Source organism: Myodes glareolus, chromosome 3 (assembly GCF_982192425.1).
Source record: "Myodes glareolus chromosome 3, mMyoGla1.1, whole genome shotgun sequence".
NCBI classification, from domain to species: domain Eukaryota; kingdom Metazoa; phylum Chordata; class Mammalia; order Rodentia; family Cricetidae; genus Myodes; species Myodes glareolus.
In genome coordinates, this window is record NC_142028.1 from 64,490,025 (window position 1) to 64,508,715 (window position 18,691).

An 18,691-nucleotide genomic window follows, 5' to 3' on the forward strand; every position below is an offset into this window, starting at 1 on the left:
GCTCCCAGGGTGTAGGGACCACATGGACACCCAGTTCCGTCCATCTGAGGGGTGTGACGCCCTTTCCTTTGAAGCTCCCAGCCCTTCTGGATCAGGGCTGAATGATTAAGGAAAGCCTCTCCCCATCTCCCACTCAGTGGCCACCCCTCTGCCAGCACTGCAGGACTCCTTACCGGCTCTCCCTTGTCTCCAGTCAGGCCTGTGAGGCCTCGCTCTCCTTGCAGGCCCTTAGAGAGAGAAACCATGAGAAACGGCAGAGGAGGATAATCCTACCTAGCTCAGACTCTTCCTGCCCCATGCCCGTCTCTTTGCACTCGGGACAAAGGTCACGAGCGGCAGCCCAGTGTCCCTGGTAAAGTGACTGTCATGAGTGTGTTCTGGAAGGGCGAATGTGTAAATCCAGATGTGTGGGTGCCTTTCGGGAGTGCAGCTTCCAGACAGGCAGCAGCAGAGACACCCCTTCAAGTGAGCCCTGACAGGGCTCCTTCCAGGTGACTGTCACTGCCCTACCCTACTGTGGAGGCTGTCTGGGGTGCACCTTGGGACATGTGTGCTCCTTCTGGGGGGAGGCTGTCAGGGAAGATGCTCCCACAAAGTGTCACCAAGTCCCCAGCACTTACCTGTCCCAGTTCCCACCCGAGCCCCAAATCGCCTTCTTTAGTGATGCCAGGGACAGGCACAAGAGGGCTCTCTCCAGAGCAATCCCACTCAGTAACATGGAGAGGGACGTCAGTGACAAAGCCCACCATTCCTCACCCCGATCTCCACAGCTCCAGGTCACCATCAAAAACATCTCTTCTGCCCCCTTATCCCTTGTGCCCTCTAGAAATGGCACCCAAACCTTTCCATGACACAAGACAGATGGCTAGACAGACAGATGGCCCCTTCACCCAAGCAAGCAGAAACAGACATGGCCCGGCCAGGGATGAAGACGCGGGGACAGATGGGACTATGACAAGGAGAGGCCCTCCTCGTCCATGAGCCTCCACCACCAGGCCTGGGACGGCAGGCGCCAGCCCCGGGAACACGAATCCAACAAACAAGAGGTTTAGCTTCCGTGACCCAGGAGAGAGCAACACTGAGGGTGGGGTGGGAGTTGTGATTTAAACACACCTGTGACAACAACGCCGGCAAGCAGAGCAATTAACGACACCTGGCAGAAGGATCAGCCCAAGACCCTGGGCACAGAGGGGCAGGGCCCTAACACCAGAGACCCAACTGGCTGGTATCACATGCCCAGCCTTGAAGCAGACTGGGCCTAGAGCCAGGGAAGAGAAAGAAGAGGAGGCCATGGGTTTCCTCTAGCCGCGGGGAAGGGTGCACGCAGGGCTGCCTGTAAATCCCCAGGGTGCCTCTGGACAGTCCTACCAGGCAGCAGGGCAGCCAACCTGTGCCAGCCTGCAGTGTGAAGCCCTAAAGCCTTGGCATCTCTGCCGGGCACAGAGCCAGGTGCCTGGCAGGGTCCCAAGAACTACTTTCAGCAAATCTTCAGTCCACGGCAGTGGTGGGAAGCAGGCGGCAAGAGTGAGACGGGAGAGATACAGGGGCTCCTTCATAGGGGCCCAGCTTCCAGCATGAAGGTAAAAGAGACCTGAGGGACACAGGGGAGTGACTGTGGGCTTGGAGGGTAAAGGAAAGAGGGAGGTGAAGGTGTGAAGATGGGAGGAGGAACCCTGGAGGAGAGGCTGAGGGTGCTTGCTAGAAGAAAGTCAAGACTGGGATGGTCTCCAAGCTTTCGGGACTTAAGGGAACCTGTGTCGTTAGCTACCATGCCTGCAGGGGACAAACAATGAACAGAACACCAGAACACGGAGGGGGAGAGGAGAGGGGACCACGGGAGGGTGAGACAAGCAAAGCCACAGAGACCTGGCTGGCAGGAAGGGGAGGCAGAGTGGCGCTAGGTTCTTACAGGCAGTCCGGGGGAGCCAACAGTACCAGGAAAACCTGGGGGGCCCTGGTGGGAGAAACAGGCACGTAGTCACATCTCACAAGAACAGTCACCCTGGGGGAGCCTGGAGGCATCGTCCACAGTTGGGAGCTGGAAAGGGGTCTTTTCAGAAGATGGCCACCATGACCCTCGATGGGCTCCTCACTGGCAGATACCAGCAGCCTCCCTAGTCTGAAAACCCTTGCCAGGGCGCTCCCAGTCTGCCTTCAGTGGAGTAAAAAGTCCGTTCCTTTCAGTCCTGCCCCCCTCTCCTGATCACCAACATCCCTCAGGAGAGTAGTTCCAAGACCTCCACCAGCCATTTTGTTTTCGACAAAGAACACACTGCCAGCACTTCCCATTTGTCGGGTCACGTCTTCCCTGCTTTGCCAACATCCCTGAGGATTCTGGGTGGAGAACCCTGGCCTGGGCTTTGTAGACTTCCCTATCGATGGCTCCACAGAATGATGGAGGGTCCTTGTAGGAACCGTGTTAAGGTGAATGGTGAGATCTGGCTGGGCAACCATACACCTTGCTGTCTGTGGGGTGACCTGGGTCGCTAGTGTACTACTAAATCCAGCAGGGAAGAGGAGGGGCCCAGGCGCGTGCCCCTGAGGGCCTTCCCTAAGTGGGTTCACAGGCAGTGGGGCAGAGCAGGGCATTCCTGGCCGGAGACCACTGTGCCAAAAGATGTTCTCCCAAGGGAAAGGTAAGCGCAGTTGGTGTCTCGCCTGGCTTCTTAGGGACAAGGCAGCAGAATGGTGTGTGGGTTAGGACTTTCTGAGATCTGTTCAAACAGACCAGAATGCCGAGATACTTACAATAGGGCCTGGAGGACCTGGGGAGCCTCTCATGCCAGGTGGTCCCTGCAGAAGAACAAGGAACAAGATGGAGAACCTGAGACTGAGCAGAAACCCGTGTTATGGTACCTGCCTCCAGCCCCTGCTGCAGACCTGAGACGGCTGTCTGATGTCAGAGCAGAGCCATTTAGCTGATACTAAAATGGCCTTTCATTCAGTTCATTCAGTCATCCAACAGACATTTATTGAGCAGCTATTATGTGCCGGGCACAGGCCCAGGGGCTGGGAACATAGCCATAAACAAAACATTAAAATCTCCACTATGAAGTGCTTATGTCCTAGAGGCAAGGTGAACAGTAACAAACAACACAGCTGGCACACAGCTGCTGTGCAAGTCCATACCTGTGGAATGTTCTAGAAGGAAGTAGATGCCCAGAATGTTGGATGGTATGAGTATAGTGAAGGCAAAAGAGCTTGGAGGGTGCATGGGAGGAGCTTGGAGTGTGTGTGTGTGTGTGTGTGTGTGTGTGTGTGTGTGTGTGTATAGCTTGGGGAGGGTGTGTGTGGGGAGCTTAGGGAGGGGTGGGGGTGGGGTGGGGGGTGGAGCTTGAGGAGGGGTTGTGGGGGGAACTTCCGTTTTAGAACGGGTGATTCAGGAAGGCCTCACTGAGAAGGAACGATGTGACCTGATTGCTGAGGGGGAAAACAGGCCTGGAGAAGAGGGGAACCAGGAAAGGAAGCAGCTAGGAGCCAGCCTGCTGGGGTGCCAGGAAGTGAGGGGCTCCAGGCCAAGGGAAACCCAGAGGAGGAAAGTGCTCAAGGCAGATGTGGACCCCATGTCTTCGAGGCTCTACCTGGATGAGGGCCTGGGTCTTGGTCTTACCTCTTCTCCTCTTTGACCTGGAAGCCCTGGAGGACCAGGCAGGCCAGGGTTCCCAGGACAGCCGGGCTCTCCCTCACTGTTGTCTCCCTGGGGTGGGGGGCAGAGATAACAGCAGAAGTGAGTATGAGGGAGGGAGGGAGGGAGGGAGGGAGGGAGGGAGGGAAGGAGGAGAAGAGGGCAAGAGGGATGGACAAAGAGAAGGCAAGGATTTGCTCACCCTGGCTTCCTCTGCTCTGGGGCGCTCCCTTCCCGTAAAGCACTATGGTAGACAAGAGAGGCTCTGTTAGGTAAGGTTGGTCAGGAGGCCTCTGGTAGGCACATGACACCATACCAGGACTGCCAGCTACCCCGGCCCAGTCTCTGCCAGATAGAGACATCAGGACCAGCACCAGGGAGCCCTCCTACACCAGGGAAACCTACCGTACCAGCCCGCCTCTGCCCAGTTCCTACCCTGGCACAGTTGTCAAAGCCTGGCACGCCAGGGATGCCCTGGTCTCCCTTTTCTCCCTTCTCCAGGAGGAAGGCCGGATGGGCCGTCTGGCCTTGGGCACAGTTTCCACAGATGCTCTGATGGGGAAAAGGGGAAGGACAGAGGGACCTGGGTCAGAGATGCGCAGAAAAGTCTACTGGGGAATCCCTCTCAGAATCCAGGGCCCAGGCACCCTGCCCAGCAGTCCTCCACCCTCCCACCCTCCCTCTCCAGCCACATCCCTGCAGCAGCTTTGCTCTGTCCTCAGGGGACCCAATCCTAGCAATTGGCTCTGAGTTTCCTCCAGGAAGAGGCTCAGGTAGGGCCAAGCCAGAGTGCTTTCCAGACAGGCTGTGTGGGAGGAGGCGGAGGGACCCGCAGAGGGACCATCTGTCCCGGCTGTTCCTGCAACCTGCACCCGTGGCGAGGACAAGCCCCAAGGATTCAGGATGAAAAGCCTGGTTCCCAGTGCCAGCACCTCTGCCTGGGGATGCCAGAGGAGCAGGTCCTTTGTGGACACTCCCAGGGCGCCAGGGCCTGAAGCTCACCAGCTGTCACTGGCTCCACAGGTCCCTGGGTCTGAACTGTTCTAACGAAAAAGCCTCTGACTCAGGCTTTGACCTTCTTGGTCACAGACTCTCTGTGACTCCTGGAAGCGTGGTCCTCTCCATTCAAACTAGTGAAACTCGGGCTCCCGTTCCAGGAGTCTTAGGAGCCGGGAGTCTCCCTGTCACCAGGCGTGGTAGCCGGGACCCCAGACAGAAGCCTCATGCTCACTTTCACCATTCACAGAGACACCCAAAGATAATGGCCGTCATTTCTGCAGCACCCGCGAGGTCACAGACTGTAATGGGCCTTGGCACGTATCTCATGTGGTCCCCAGGGCACAGTGAGGTCGATTACGTTCTGAGCATGGTGGAGGAAGCTACTATTCAAGAGGGGTGGTGTGATTTGTCCAGGTAAACCTGGATTGGTCACTGCCTGTCTGTGTGGAGTCAGCGCTTCCTCTGAGCGGTGGACATGGTGACTGCCAGGCCTCCCAGCAGCCTCCCCTGGCTGCCAATTGACCTCTATTACAGGCTGATTCAGTTCCTGGGTGGAACCTTTTGTGGGACACTTGATTACAAAGCCACCTTATGAAACCTCAGAAGGATGTCACACCATCACGGCCTGGAGGGCAAGATTGAGGGGACGCAGGCTCCACCAAGACCAGGAGAGCTGCGGGTCTCACTGCCACAACCTCACTGTGATCTGACTCATGGCTGCTGCCTGGTTAACCACTTCCACCAGCTGCTTCTGGAAACATCTGTGGTTCAAAGACGGAGCAGTGCAAGCAGCTCTCATACTGTGCCCTGACCGAAGCTCCCTGGGGTGGCATAATGTCCACCATGGCACTGACTAGCCAGAGCCGAAGAGAGAGAGAGAGACTGGAGGAGGAGGGATGGGGAGAGGAGCCCTGAGGATGCCAGCTCTTGAGAGAGGTCCAGGAACTCAAAGTCAGCCTGCAGGAATGACCTGGCTGGACTGTCACTTCGGGAGGTGACTGAGCAAGGGGAAGGGGGGCATAGGGACCTGGGTTTCCAGAGCACCCCGAGAGCTTGGTCAGTCAGACCAGGCCACAAACCCTTCTGTAGAACTGCAGGCCGACCGCCCTCCACAATTGCTCCTCCTACTGAAGTCTTTTCAAGCTGACTTCCACCAGGCCTGTCTCCAATCTCACCTGGTCCCTTGCCACTGCATTGTCACCCCCTGCACTTTGGGAGCTTTTGGGCCCTGGCTTGGCATGACCCAGAGAAGCGATGGCGCTTCTTTGCCAGCCAATGCGAGCTGATGTCAGGCTGGGTTCTGTCACCAGGCATCTACCAGGTGGGGACCTTCCCAGCATTCCTTTAAGCACGCATTCAGCAAATGTTGCCTAGAGGGTTGTTACAAGCCAGAGCCCAGCCAGACCCTTTTAGGCAGATGCTCAGCATGCCCTTCCCCCCAGGAAGGTTCCCCAGGGAACCAGTAGGTTCAATCTGCTGCTATCTGTTAGGCGGCAGGCAACTGAACACCTGCTGTGAGAATCCCCTTTGGCGACACCTGCCAGCGCCAGTGCCTCCCGGTGCCCTCTTACCTCAAGGAGGCGCTGCTCAATGGGTAAGGATCCCTGCAAGAGACAGGTTATAGCTGGTCGGGGAGGGAGGCTTATTCAGCCTAGATGAGCATCCAGCCTTAAGATCGGGAGCGAGGGAGGATCCCCCACCAGAGCTAAAGGGTTCAGCCCCAGGTTGCATGGTCAGTTCAGCCCCCAGAAAGACAGGAATGACGATGGCCAGTGTGTTCTGGCTGATACCCACCAGCTCGGCGGTGAGCCCAGGCTGCCCTGGCAAACCGTTGTGTCCTGGCACTCCCTGAAGCAGAAAAGAAACAGGAGAGATCAGACCCCTCTCCCAGCCTTGCGCTTTCCTTGTCTCCTTGTTCCTAGTTCACAGCCCTGCCACCTGTCACCCCCTCCTGCATGGGTGAGAGCTCTCTTCACTCTTAGACTGAAGGTCTCACACAGTTGGGGGCTGGGGGTGTCAAGGAGGCACAGAACGGTGGTCCTCAAAAGCAGCTCTACTGGGTGCATTTCCTTGCTTCGCAGGTCAGAAGTTGGACCATGGTGTTTTTTTGTTTTGTTTTGGTTTGGTTTTTGTTTTTTGTTTTGTAGACCAGGCTGGCCTCAAACTCACAGAGATCCACCTGCCTCTGACTCTGCCTCTGCCTCCCAAGTGCTGGCATTGAAGGCAAGAGTCACAATGCCCTGCAGGCAGAAGGCCTTCTATAGAGTTACTGCTGTGGTCTATCCTAAGTCATTTTCCTGTATTTTCTCATTAATTATCACCATAGTCTCCTAGAGGCAACAAGCATTTTACTGCCATCTTAAAAACAAAGGAACTCAGAGAAGAACATTTGCCAAAGGTCACAGGTCTAACGAGATAGAGATGAGACTCTGGGTGAGGGCCACCGGCCCCCACCCTCTAGCCACTGATTGCCTCTCATCCCTTGAAAGACATCCCTAGAGCTGACGTCAGAAGCTTGCCAATCTGACCATCTGAGCATGAGTCACTTCTGGAAGAGTCTAAGCCCAGCTCTGTGCCTCAGTTTCCCTCTCTGTAAAATGGTCATCGTGTGTGGCTTCAAGGAGGTGAAGCTGTGGGGGACTCAGCATAGAACCCAGATATAGAATGGACCGGGGTACTCCTGTTCAGAGTGTGCCATCCAGCCTCTGGCTTTCTTGCATATTCACAATGCACATTTGCATATTAAATACTCTGCCGAGGAAGGGAGGATGTTCCAGTTTGAATCTCCAACACCCCACAAGGAGGAGGTGCACATTAAATGTGTGTTGAATGAACGCATCACTGCACAGCCTGCTCCTCCTGGTGTAGGATTTCCTGGGCCTGCTCTGAGATCCGCTCTCCCTTCATGACCCAGCTCCCAGCACTGGAACAGGCCAGCTTCCCCTGAGTGGTTCCTTCTTGTCCAGAGCAGGCTCTCCCACTCCTGGGTCACCACCCACTGTGTCCTCAGGGTCTAGAACAGTGCCTGACACATGGGCAAATGCTTTGAATGTTTTTGTTTAGAAACAGGGTCTCGTGCAGCCCAGACTAGCCTCAAACTCACTATGTAGCTGAGAATGGTCTTGAACCCTGGTCCCGCTGCCTCTACCACCTAGAGCTGGGATTGCAAGCATGTGCCACCTCACCCAGTGTACTGGGTGTTGGGGATCCACAGGGCTTCTTGCATGCTGGGCAAACACACTACTAACTGAGCCATGCCCCCAGCCCTGTTACTATAACTCACCCATGACTCTACTCCAGGGCTGCTGTGCTAGTTCAAGTTTGAGTGCATGAGTCTCTCTTACCCTGATAGGATTACACATGTGTGCTCTCCTCTAGTAGTAGAGGATGCAGCCTGAGTCTGACCACTACCTTCCAGTTCTAAAAACCTTGGGTTCACTTCTTAACCTCTGTGCCTCAAGCTCCTCAGCTGGAAAATGGATCCGGATAGAACGCCATCTGTGGGCATTGGGACACAGCCTTGGGCGGATAGACAACATCCACCTCGTAGCCCATTTCTGCACAGAGAAGCCTGGCAAAGGGCAGGCGCCTGTTTGCGGCAGCCTCAGGTTGGTCATGGACACGGGCATCAGATAACAACTCTGGGTCCTGGGATTGTACTCAGCACTTTTTCCTGCCCTTGTTCCCCTGGTGTGGCTTGGCACGGTTCGCACTATGCTAGCTCTGCCTGGTTAATGGGTCACTTTGGAATGACTCAGCCTCCACAAGCCAACTCCATGCCCCCGGCTGATGGATCGCTGAATGCTGGCACTGGACAGAAAGCTCGGACACTTTCATCAAACGCAAAGACTGCCAAATGTGCTCTGGTTCCTGGTGAGCAGACCCCTGGGAGCTGTCCTGAAAGCTGGAGGAAGGGGGGAGAAAGGCTCCACTTGGGAAAGCTCAGAGGTGGCTCTTTAATACCTGACTGTGAGGCCTTGGACAAGCTAGCTCACCTCTTGGGGCTTAAGCTGGCCCCAGTGGTGTGACTTAGGGGTTGAGGCTGACATAAGGCTCAAAGGAATGAGAGAGGAGTGTAAACTAAGAGCAGGAAATGCTGTGGCAATAGCTAACGCCCCAGGGCATTCACTGTGTGCCAGGAAAGATTTCACACGTGTTGCACACACAAGCTTATTTAATACTTACAAGAAGCCCACTGAGGCAGGTGCTTTAATGATCTACATTTAACAGATAAAGGCATGGAGATACCGTGAGACTAAGGAACTTGCCCAGTATCCCAGAGCACATGGCAGAGATGAGCTTCAGACTGAGGCTGCCCTGGCTCTGGGAACTGAAGTGTGACATGGATCTCGGCTCCTCCTAATAGTCTCGCCTTACTGTCTCTGGCCTCTGCGCTATTTCCAAGGACATCATGGACATTGTAACCTCTAGGCCTTTGTATCTGCTGCCTTCCCTGATAGGAGGGTACCTCCCCAGGGGTGCTCTTCCCCAGGGGTGCTCCTCCCCAGGGATGCTCCTCCTCAGGGATGCTCCTCCCCAGGGGTCCTCCTCTCCAGGGGTGCTTCTCCTCAAGGATGCTCCTCCCCAGGGATGCTCCTTCTCAGGGGTGCTCCTCCCTAGGAGTGTTCTCTCCCCAACAGATTCACTTGTATTTCCATTATATTTTGATCCAAATGTCACCTTTTATTTTATTTGTATGTGTGTATGTTTATGTGTATGTGCATGTGTGTATGTAGATTCATGTGTATGTGTGTGTACATGTTAAAGCCAGATCCTAACACTGGATATCTTCCTCAGTTGATCTAAGATTTATTAATTTATTTATTTAATGTGCACTGATGTTTTGCCTGTATATACTCTGGATGAGGATGTCCGATCCCCTGGAACTGGAATTACAGACAGTTGTGAGACAGTTGTTAACTGCCATATGGGTGCTGGAAATTGAACCCAGGTTTTTTGGAAGAACAGCCAGTGTTCTTAACTGCTAAACCATCTCTCCAGACCCTCTCCATCTTATTTTTAACTTAATGTATGTGTGCATGTGTACATATGTGAATCAATATGTGTGAGTCAGTGTGTGTGTATGTGTGTGCACATGCTCATGCACACACACACACACAAGTATACAAATGCCACAGCAAGGTTGTGGAGCTCAGAGGACAGCTGAGGATTTAATCTCCTTCCATCTTGTGGGATCTGGGGATGGAAGTCAGGTCAGCAGGCCTGCATATGAGTGCCTTTCCCGGCAGAACCATCTCACTAGCTCTCACCTTAGTTCCTGAGATGGGGTCTCTCACTGAAACTGGAGCTCACCAGTTAGACTGGCGGGCCAGCAAGAGCCAAGTATCCTCCTGCCTCTGCCTCTTTTCCCAAGCACTGGAGTTACAGGCACATGTCTGGCTCTGAACACGGGTGCGAGCGACCTGATTTCAGGTCCCCATGCTTGCACAGTGAGCGCTTTACAAACTAGGCCCCCTTCCCAGCTCCACCAAATGTCACCTTTTTCTTCAGTATGTTTCACAGAGGTCTTCCCAGTTCTCTCCCACTGTCCGTCCCCATAGTCAGCTGTATCTCCCTCCCTTGCACGGACCACGCTCTAATATACTAGAGTTTCTATTTCTTGCTTGCTACCCATCTCTCTTGCAGGGATGCTAATGTTTGGTTCACTGTTACATCCCGGTATCTAAAATGGTGCCTGGGAAAGATCACACGGGCAGAAATGCACGGCACACCAACACATGCTGACTGCTGCTCCAGCAGTGCACTCTGTACCAGCAGAGCCTGGGTTCCTGCCAGGCCTGGGCTTGCTTGGGCTAAAACACAACAGTACATTCCTCAAAATAAGGCTAGGAGTCCACAAGCCTGGCCCAGGGCTCTGTGAGCCAGTCATGCCATGCCGGGAGGCAAGAGCAAGGAGAACCCATGACAGATGTGTAAGTAGAGAAACAGTACTCAGGGCCAGGATGGAGGAGGTCCCACGACTGCTTGGGCCCTAACCCCCACACCCCAGATTCTTTCTTCACCCTTTTACCTGCAGTCCAGGCATTCCGGGGGGACCTGGTGGTCCAGGGACACCTGGGGGACCCTGTGGGAGAGAAGACAAAATCAGAAGGGGAAGAGAGCTCCCTGCCACAGTGGATGGCAGTAGTGTCAGGGTGGGAAAGCCGCGACAGGAGGCAAGACAAAGGAGACAAGCCACACACACCTGCGGGCCCGGCTGCGAGGAGCTGCCCATCCACAGTCCCGGAGCACCCTGGGTGGGAGTGGGGGTCGCAAAAGAAGGGGAGAGGTTACAGACAACGCCTACACCAAGCGCAGAGCTGCACGGGAAGGGGGCTGGCTGGAACACGAAGCCTGGCAAGGGCTCTCGCCCGCTGGCACCAGGTGAGGCGAGGATCCAGACCTCTCCCCCAGTGGGGAAGGCAGGAAAGCAGCTCTGCCCACTCACCGGCATGCCAGAGAAGATGGCCTCTCCCCGAGAAGTACAGGAGCACTCTCCAGGTTCACCCTGGAAGGACAAGAGCCTTGGTTTGAAGTGGCAAAGACAAAGGGTCTCTGGCAACCTCCTCTGGGAGGTGGCATAGGCTTTAGAGCTGGAGAGTTCCGGATCAGCTTCCTACATCATGGCTTCAGGCAACCCACAGGCCTCAGCCTCCTCATCCACCAGGGGATGGGCTGTATGCAGTGTGTAGTGGCCATTTAGTTTAAGTCACCATCAACTGAGAACCAGGAGAATAATCCAGTCCTGTCCATCTCAGGGTCCCCGTTAGCCCCCTCGCTATGCGCCCACATAATCTCACCATAGCAGTCATGGCTTCATCTTGAGCAGCCCCACTCCCCAAGGCTCTGCCTAGTTCTGTGCCCTTTTATCCTGGTTCCCTCATCCCTCTGCCTTCCTCTCTTCTTGCCTCATCCTCTGACCCAGCTTCCATGTGGAAGTGCAGCTGTCCACTAAAGGGGCCCTGGAGTTCTCTGGTCCCCTGAGATCAAGGCTGGATTCTGAGCTATCATCCCCTGCATGAAGTGAGAGTGATACCCACAGTTCTCGGGACCAGGAAGCCTGTTAACAGTAAGGCGACCTGACCCATCCTCCAGCCTGAGCAGCTATTATGAGGAATGGGACTCTAGGAGTCCAGTCCCAAAGAGCGGTGGCCCTAGGTCCTTGAGACTTACCTTCTCTCCTCGAGATCCCTTTTCACCCTGCAGAGATAAAACACCAGGAAGTGAGTAGGTGTGAGAGGGAGGCAGATCCAGCCACAGAATCCTGCTGTCTGGGCCACTATACTCACTGGTGTCCCTTGGGCTCCTGGAAGGCCAATCTCTCCTTTCTGCCCATCTTGGCCCTGAAGGGAAAGGGGCAGAGTTAGTACTTAAGGTTGGATGGCAGCCAGTCATTTGGCTAGAGGAGAATAGCAGCGGAAATGGAAGCAGTGCCAGGCCCCCTGATCCCCCTGTTCCAGAGGGGAGATTGTGGCCAGCATGCAAGGAGAAGCAGGAGGGAGGAAAAGAGAGGGTGTGGCTCCCAGTACTGGGCCCTGCACCCAGCACCCATCGGAGAACAGTGAATGAGGCCTCCACCTGCCTCCTTCAGGAAAGGGTTCTGCTTTGCAAATGAGGAAACTGAGGCTTGAAGAGATTTCAGAGCCACAGGATCAAGCACACAAGCCTGGCCAGAGATCTGTGGGCCCAAAGGCCCCCGCTTCCTTCTTTTTCTCTTTGCACACATCCTTGCTGTTTAAGTTGCTCTGTAGGCCGAGCTGAGAGAATGGAATTTCAGACCTTGTTATATCAACTCTGAGACACTATCACTTACCTAAAGTCACACAGCCAGGAAGTGTGGGGCACACCTGGAAGCTGTCCCCCCCTCCGTGGGATTGGGGACAGGAGAGGTCTGTCAGTGCTTCTGACAAGGAGTATATCATGAGCAAACACACAGATGTGCTGAGCATAGCAGACATCCCCATGACTGCCTTCCTGGGGATGCTCCACCTTAGGATCCAGGGTTCAAAGTTATCCTGGGACAAGTCTCCAGTTCCACCTTTACCCTGCTTTGAGATAGGCAGGGATTCCGACTGTCTAGGTCTGCTGGGCAAAGCCATATGGGCTCGGGCAAATCCCTGTCCCTCTAGGCTTTGGCACACCACCAGAAAGAATTTATCAATGTTCTCCGAACTCAAACAACAATTTCTCTAGGGATCTACAAAAGACAGGGAAAGGATAAGGCTCACTAGGCTATTTTCAACATTACCAAAAGCTCAAGAAAAATTATACATTTGCCCACAGCCCAGCATGGCATAGGCTGGCTGAAAGGTGGCATTTCTTTGATTCAAGCTAAAATTATCATCTTGTAAAATTCTAGTGGGTTCACATGGAGTAGAAGCTGACTATTAGACAGGTCTTTGATGACTAAAATGAGAAAATGCACTTATTATTACTTAATCTATGCAATTTGCTCAATAGACAGGTCTTTTAAGTGTGGGAGTCATTGTCTTGGGCAGCACAGAATAGAACCTTTCTATCCCCATAGATGCTCAGTGGAAGGTCCCCAGGGGGCTTCAGGGCTGGGATAAGGGGTAAGCTTCAAGTTCCCAGTTCCACCCCCTACTCTCTGGTCTTTGCTTGCCTTGTGTGGAACTGGAAAATGACAGCAGCTCCTAGCCCATTTTGGTGGCTCATACCTGCAATCCCAACACTTAGGAAGCTGAGAGAGGAGGCGTGCCAAGTTTTCAGTACAAACCCTGGCTACACAGCCAAGTTCCAGGTTAAGTCTGGCTTAGAGTGTTAGTCCTTGCCTCTGAAACACACCAATAAAATCATAGCACTTCCTCTACAGGGTTGTGTTTTAAGACAGGGTTTCTCTGTGTAGTTCTGACTATCCTGGAACTTGCTTTGTATTTGTAGACCAGGCTGGCCTTGAACTCACAGAGATCCACCTGCCTTTGCCTCCCAAGTGCTGGGATTGAAGGCGTGCCCCACCACTTCCCGGCCTCTACAGGGCTGTCTTGAAGAGGAAGCTCATTTCTGCATGTCCAGAGCTGACTGAGCACAGGGCCTCAGCAGGCCACTGCTTCAAAAATGGGGATGACCGTGTTCCTCTCCCTTCAGAAGCTAAAAATGTAGATCTCCAAACAGGGGAGTGAGCTAGTGACAGAGGGGAGGGAAAAAACAAGGGGGCTGAATAATGGCGACCAAAGTTCTATTAGTTTTGGATAAACAATTTCTAGTCCTCTACAGAACAGGAAGGTGACCCCGGTTTACAAACAGCAGAGTGGCTAAGGGTTCTGGACACAAAGAAAGGATCAGAAGATGAAATGCTAATCACCCTGATTTGTTCAGAATACCCTGCGTAAATGTGCTTTGTAAATATGGACAGTGAACTATAATCTGATTTGAAAAAGCAAAATACTGAGCTGGCTCAGCAGTTAAAAGCACTTACTGCTTGTGCAAAGCACGCAGGTTAGAGGCCCAGCACCTACGTGGTGGCTCACTACCATCTGCAACTACAGACCCCGGGGATCTGGTGCCCTCTTCTTACCTCTGCAGGCACCAGGCTTACACATGCAAACAAACCATTCATATACATAAAAAAAATTGAAGTTTTAAAGGAAAAGACTGTGTGTGTGTGTGTGTGTGTGTGTGTGTGTGTGTGTGCATGTGAAGTGGTCAGAATTCAGGCTGTCATTCCTCAGGAACCATCTACCGTGATTGTGTGTGTGTGATTGTTCAATTGTTTTTAAGACACAGCCTGTCATGGGTAGCCGGGACTTTCCAGTTAGTCTACACTGACTGGCCAGTGATCCCTAGGCTTACACTACTGGGGTTACGGCTACATGCAATCACATCTGACTTTTGTTTGTTGTTATTAGTGGTGGTGGGAATGCTTTTTCGAGACAGGGTTTTCTCTGTGTCACCCTGGCTGTCCAGAAACACACTCTGTAGACCATGCTAGCCTTGAACTCAGAGATTCACCTGCCTCTGCCTCCCAATTTGTTTTTGAGACAGGGTTTCTCTACATAACCCTGGCTGCCCTGAAACAGGCTAAGTAGACCAAGCTAGTCTTGAACTTGAAGAGATCCAGTTGTCTCTGACTTCTGAATGCTGGGATTAAAGGTATGCACCCCCATGCCTGGACACATGTGACTTTCTACATGGATGTGGGGATCAGAGAATCAAACTCAGGGTCTCATGCAGCAAATACTTTACCCACTGAGCATCTCCCTAGTCCTTGAAATATATATATATATATATATATATATATATATATATATATATATATATATATATATATATATTCTCATTTTAATTGTTTGGATAGAAATGTGCTATACATTTTCCCCGACTCCTCTTCCCTCCTCCCCTCTCCCCTTCTACCCTCCCCACTGCCCTTCATGCTCCCATTTTCTCAGGAGATCTTGTCTTTTTTTCCCCTTCCTAGGTAGATCCATGTGTGTCTTAGGGTCCTCTTTGCTACCTTGGTTCTCTGGGGTTGTGGCATGTAGGCTGGCTGTCCTTTGCTTTATGTCTATTGCCTACTTATGAGTGAGTACATATTGTAATTGTCTTTCTGGGTCTGGGTTGCCTCACTCAGGATGGTTGTTTCTAGTTCCATCCATTTGCCTGCAGATTTCAAGGTGTCACTGCTTTTTACTGTTGAGCAGCACTCCACTGTGTAAATGGACCACATTTTCTTTATCCATTCTTTGGTTGAGGGGCATCTAGGTTGTTTTCAGATTCTGGCTATTACGAATAATGCTACTATGAACAATTGAGCAAGTGTCCTTGTGGCACGATTGAGCATCCTTTGGGTATATGCCCGAAAGTGGTATTGCTGGGTCTTCAGGTAGATTGATTCCCTATTTTCTGAGAAACAGCCATACTGATTTCCAAAGCAGCTGTACAAGTTTACATTCCTACCAGCAATGGAGGAGTGTTCCCCCTTACTCCACACCCTGTCCAGCATAAGCTGTCATCGGAGGGTTTGTTGTTGTTGTTGTTTTGCTTTGTTTTTTTTTTAAATAAAAACGCCAAGTCCAAATGGATAAAAGACCTCAACATAAAACCAACTACACTGAACCTCATAGAAGAGAAAGTGGGAAATAGCCTTGCACGCATTGGCACAGGAGACCACTCCCTAAATAGAACCCTAGTAGCACAGACACTGAGAGCAACAATTAATAAATGGGACATCCTGAAACTGAGAAGCTTCTGTAAAGCAAAGGAACAGTCAACAAGACAAAATGGTGGCCTACAGAATGGGAAAAGATCTTCACCAAACCACATCAGACAGAGGACTGATCTCCAAAATATACAAAGAACTCAAGAAACTAGATATCAAAAGACAAAATAATCAAATAAAAAATGGGGTACAGATCTAAACAGAGAAGTCTCAACAGAGGAAGCTCAAATGGCTGAAAGACACTTAGTACTCAACATTCTTAGTTATCAGAGAAAAGCAAATCAAAACAACTTTGAGATACCACCTTACATCTGTCAGAATGACCGAGATTGAAAATATATCTTTAAAAACAATAGAGGAGGCTGGAGAGATGGCTCGGTGATTAAGAGCACTGGCTTCTCTTCCAGAGGACCTGGGTTAAATTCCCAGCACCCACATGGCAGCTCACAACTGTCTGTAACTCCAGTTCCAGGGAATCTGATACCCTCGCACAGATACACATGCAGATAAAACACCAATGCACATAAAATAAAAATAAATCTTTTAAAAAAAAAGATAACAAAAAAATAACAACAACAAAAAAAAAGATAACAGAGGAAGAGTGGGGAGATGACTCAGCAGTGAAGAGCATGTGATGCTCTTCCAGAGGACCAGAGTTCAGTTCCCAGCACCCACCGGCACATGAGCTCATGTGGGGCACATGCACACACATACATATGCACACACCGAGAAAGAGGGGGGAGGAGGAAAAGGGAAACACATGGCAGAGTTTATCATTTAAAGGCAGTTCCCGTGTGTCTTCCTTCCCTGACAATGGCCCAGGAGGCTTGTCTCCTCCCACCCCAGGCTGCTGAGATGGGCAGGGTCAACTCTGTGCCCTCCCTGAAGAAGCAGCGTCAAGGGCCCAATCACAGCTCTAGTTATGCGTAGGAAAGGCTCTTACCGGAGGCCCGGAGACACTAGTACCAGGAGGTCCCATGGGTCCTGTGACTCCGTTGGGTCCTGGAGGTCCCTGTGGGGAGAGGACACAGGTTGCCGAGGAATGATTTGAAACCAGGACCATCCAGGAGCGAGATGTATCCCAGACACATCAGATCAGACCCCAGACAACCCCTCTGCTGCTGTCACTTAGTCCCAGGTCTCCATGCCTGCAGCCCCAACAACCACAGAGGAAGGGGCTCACCTGGGCACCTCTTTCTCCAGCTGAGCCAGGTGGTCCCCGAGGTCCCGGAAGTCCCTGCAGATGGAAGCCCAGTTGGTTATCTCTTACCATAAAATGGCCCCTTCCCCTGTCAGCCACCTCCAGGCCATAGGAAACCTACCTGAATGCCAGGTAAACCTTGGGCTCCAGGCTCGCCCTGCAAGTCAGAATACAAGTCTGTGGCACAGTAACCAAAGTCACCTGTCCCTTGGACCTGTGTCACTGGCAGATCTGGAGGGTGTCTGCCAGCCCCAACTCAAGGGCTAGAGTAATGGGTGGAGAGGAACAAAGCCAAATTCTGGAAGGGCATTGTGGGTGGCACATGCCTTAATCCCAGCATTCAGGAGGCAGAGGCAGGTAGATCTCTGTGAGTTCAAAGACAGCCTGATCTACATAGTGAGTTCCAGAACAGCTAGGGCTATATATATAGAGAGACCCTATCTCAAAAAAAAAAAAAAAAAATCCAAATCCTGTACAGGGTAACATCGGGCCAAGACTGCTGTGACCCCTAGACAGGTAGAGCCTGGGACTGGGAAACTGGCAGCTATGGCAGTGTTAGAAGAGAGCAGGAAGGCAAAGGTGGGATGAGATACTCACCTGGGGTCCCTCAGCACCGGTGCCTGGAGGTCCAGGCTCTCCCTAAAGAGGAAAACCGACAACCCCTGGATGGAAATTCTCAGCCCATCCCCCAGCTTCTCCCAAGCCCCTTTGAAGACTTATCTACCCCCACCTTCCACCACTCTGTGACTCAATCCCTCATTCCAAGCCTTCAGTCCCAGAGTCCCACAGGTAGTTGCCCAGGGCTACCATTCCCGCACATACCTGAGTACCCTTCAGTCCTGGGGGCCCTTGAACTCCTGGTAGACCAGGCTGGCCCTAAAAGGCACAAGGGAACCCTTGGTGTGTTGGGAGGATAGAGAAGGCAACACCCAGGTAGGGAAGAATGAGCCACTGAAACTTACTGGTTTCCCAGGCCGGCCCACACCTTCGGGACCTGGCTCTCCCTTGGGGCCTGGCTTCCCAGGCAGTCCTGATACATCGGTCAACGCCCCCTGCAGGCTAGAGCAGGCAGTGCAGCCATCGCCCTGGTCAAGAGACAGGTATGGTCAGGGGGAGCTTGAACTGGTAGCCAGGCCAGGGGGCCTCACAAAGGGGCCTCCTGCATCCTCTGAGAGCCCCACCCCTCTTCCGCCTCACCTCAGCTGAGAAAAAAACAGATCCCTGATACTACAAGCTGCAGTAAGGAGAGCCGAGGAATCTGGTGCCGTTGGGCTCCCTTGAGGCTCCCTGGGGTCCCACCCCTCATTAACTGACACCTTGATTTCTATTTGCCCATGCAACAAATTCCTCCAAGCCTGGTCCACTTACCTTTTCTCCTTTTGGTCCAGCAGGACCCCGAACCCCAGGCTCTCCAGACATTCCAGGTTGCCCAGTGGTGCCTGGCGTTCCGGGGTCTCCTGGATTTCCAGCATCACCCTGAAAGAAATAGGGTTTAAAAAAGACAGGAGTCACCCAGCTGGGGGCAGGTTGCCTCTTGAGAGCTGTGGGCAATAGCAGTCTCTTCACCGGACTGGGGGCTGAGAAGGGAATGGAGATTGGTACAGGTAATCAAGAAAGGGGGGGTAGGTTGTTTCTGAGAAGGGGGGTGGAATTGGATGGGTGGGGATGTGGGGAGGATCTGGAAGGAGTT

At 52.7% G+C, this 18,691-nt stretch overlaps 1 protein-coding gene across 4 annotated transcripts in view; it reads right to left on the bottom strand.

Moving 5' to 3' along the window:
• Col16a1 (collagen type XVI alpha 1 chain) overlaps nt 1–18,691 on the bottom strand; it is a 52,878-nt gene that overhangs the window by 15,901 nt on the left and 18,286 nt on the right. For 2 of the 4 annotated variants that reach the window (XM_087904558.1, XM_087904555.1), the window contains 20 exons: nt 18,370–18,477; nt 17,964–18,086; nt 17,824–17,877; nt 17,599–17,640; nt 17,123–17,158; nt 16,984–17,037; nt 16,744–16,812; nt 11,914–11,967; nt 11,798–11,824; nt 11,073–11,132; nt 10,830–10,877; nt 10,656–10,709; nt 6,419–6,472; nt 6,196–6,228; nt 4,061–4,177; nt 3,828–3,869; nt 3,611–3,697; nt 2,749–2,793; nt 1,910–1,954; nt 174–227 (listed from right to left, as the gene is read on the bottom strand). In XM_087904558.1, the coding sequence (XP_087760684.1) occupies nt 174–227; nt 1,910–1,954; nt 2,749–2,793; nt 3,611–3,697; nt 3,828–3,869; nt 4,061–4,177; nt 6,196–6,228; nt 6,419–6,472; nt 10,656–10,709; nt 10,830–10,877; nt 11,073–11,132; nt 11,798–11,824; nt 11,914–11,967; nt 16,744–16,812; nt 16,984–17,037; nt 17,123–17,158; nt 17,599–17,640; nt 17,824–17,877; nt 17,964–18,086; nt 18,370–18,477 (1,206 nt within the window). The remainder of the gene's footprint in view (nt 1–173; nt 228–1,909; nt 1,955–2,748; nt 2,794–3,610; nt 3,698–3,827; nt 3,870–4,060; nt 4,178–6,195; nt 6,229–6,418; nt 6,473–10,655; nt 10,710–10,829; nt 10,878–11,072; nt 11,133–11,797; nt 11,825–11,913; nt 11,968–16,743; nt 16,813–16,983; nt 17,038–17,122; nt 17,159–17,598; nt 17,641–17,823; nt 17,878–17,963; nt 18,087–18,369; nt 18,478–18,691) is intronic. The other 2 variants (XM_087904557.1, XM_087904556.1) reach the window with 2 other exon arrangements.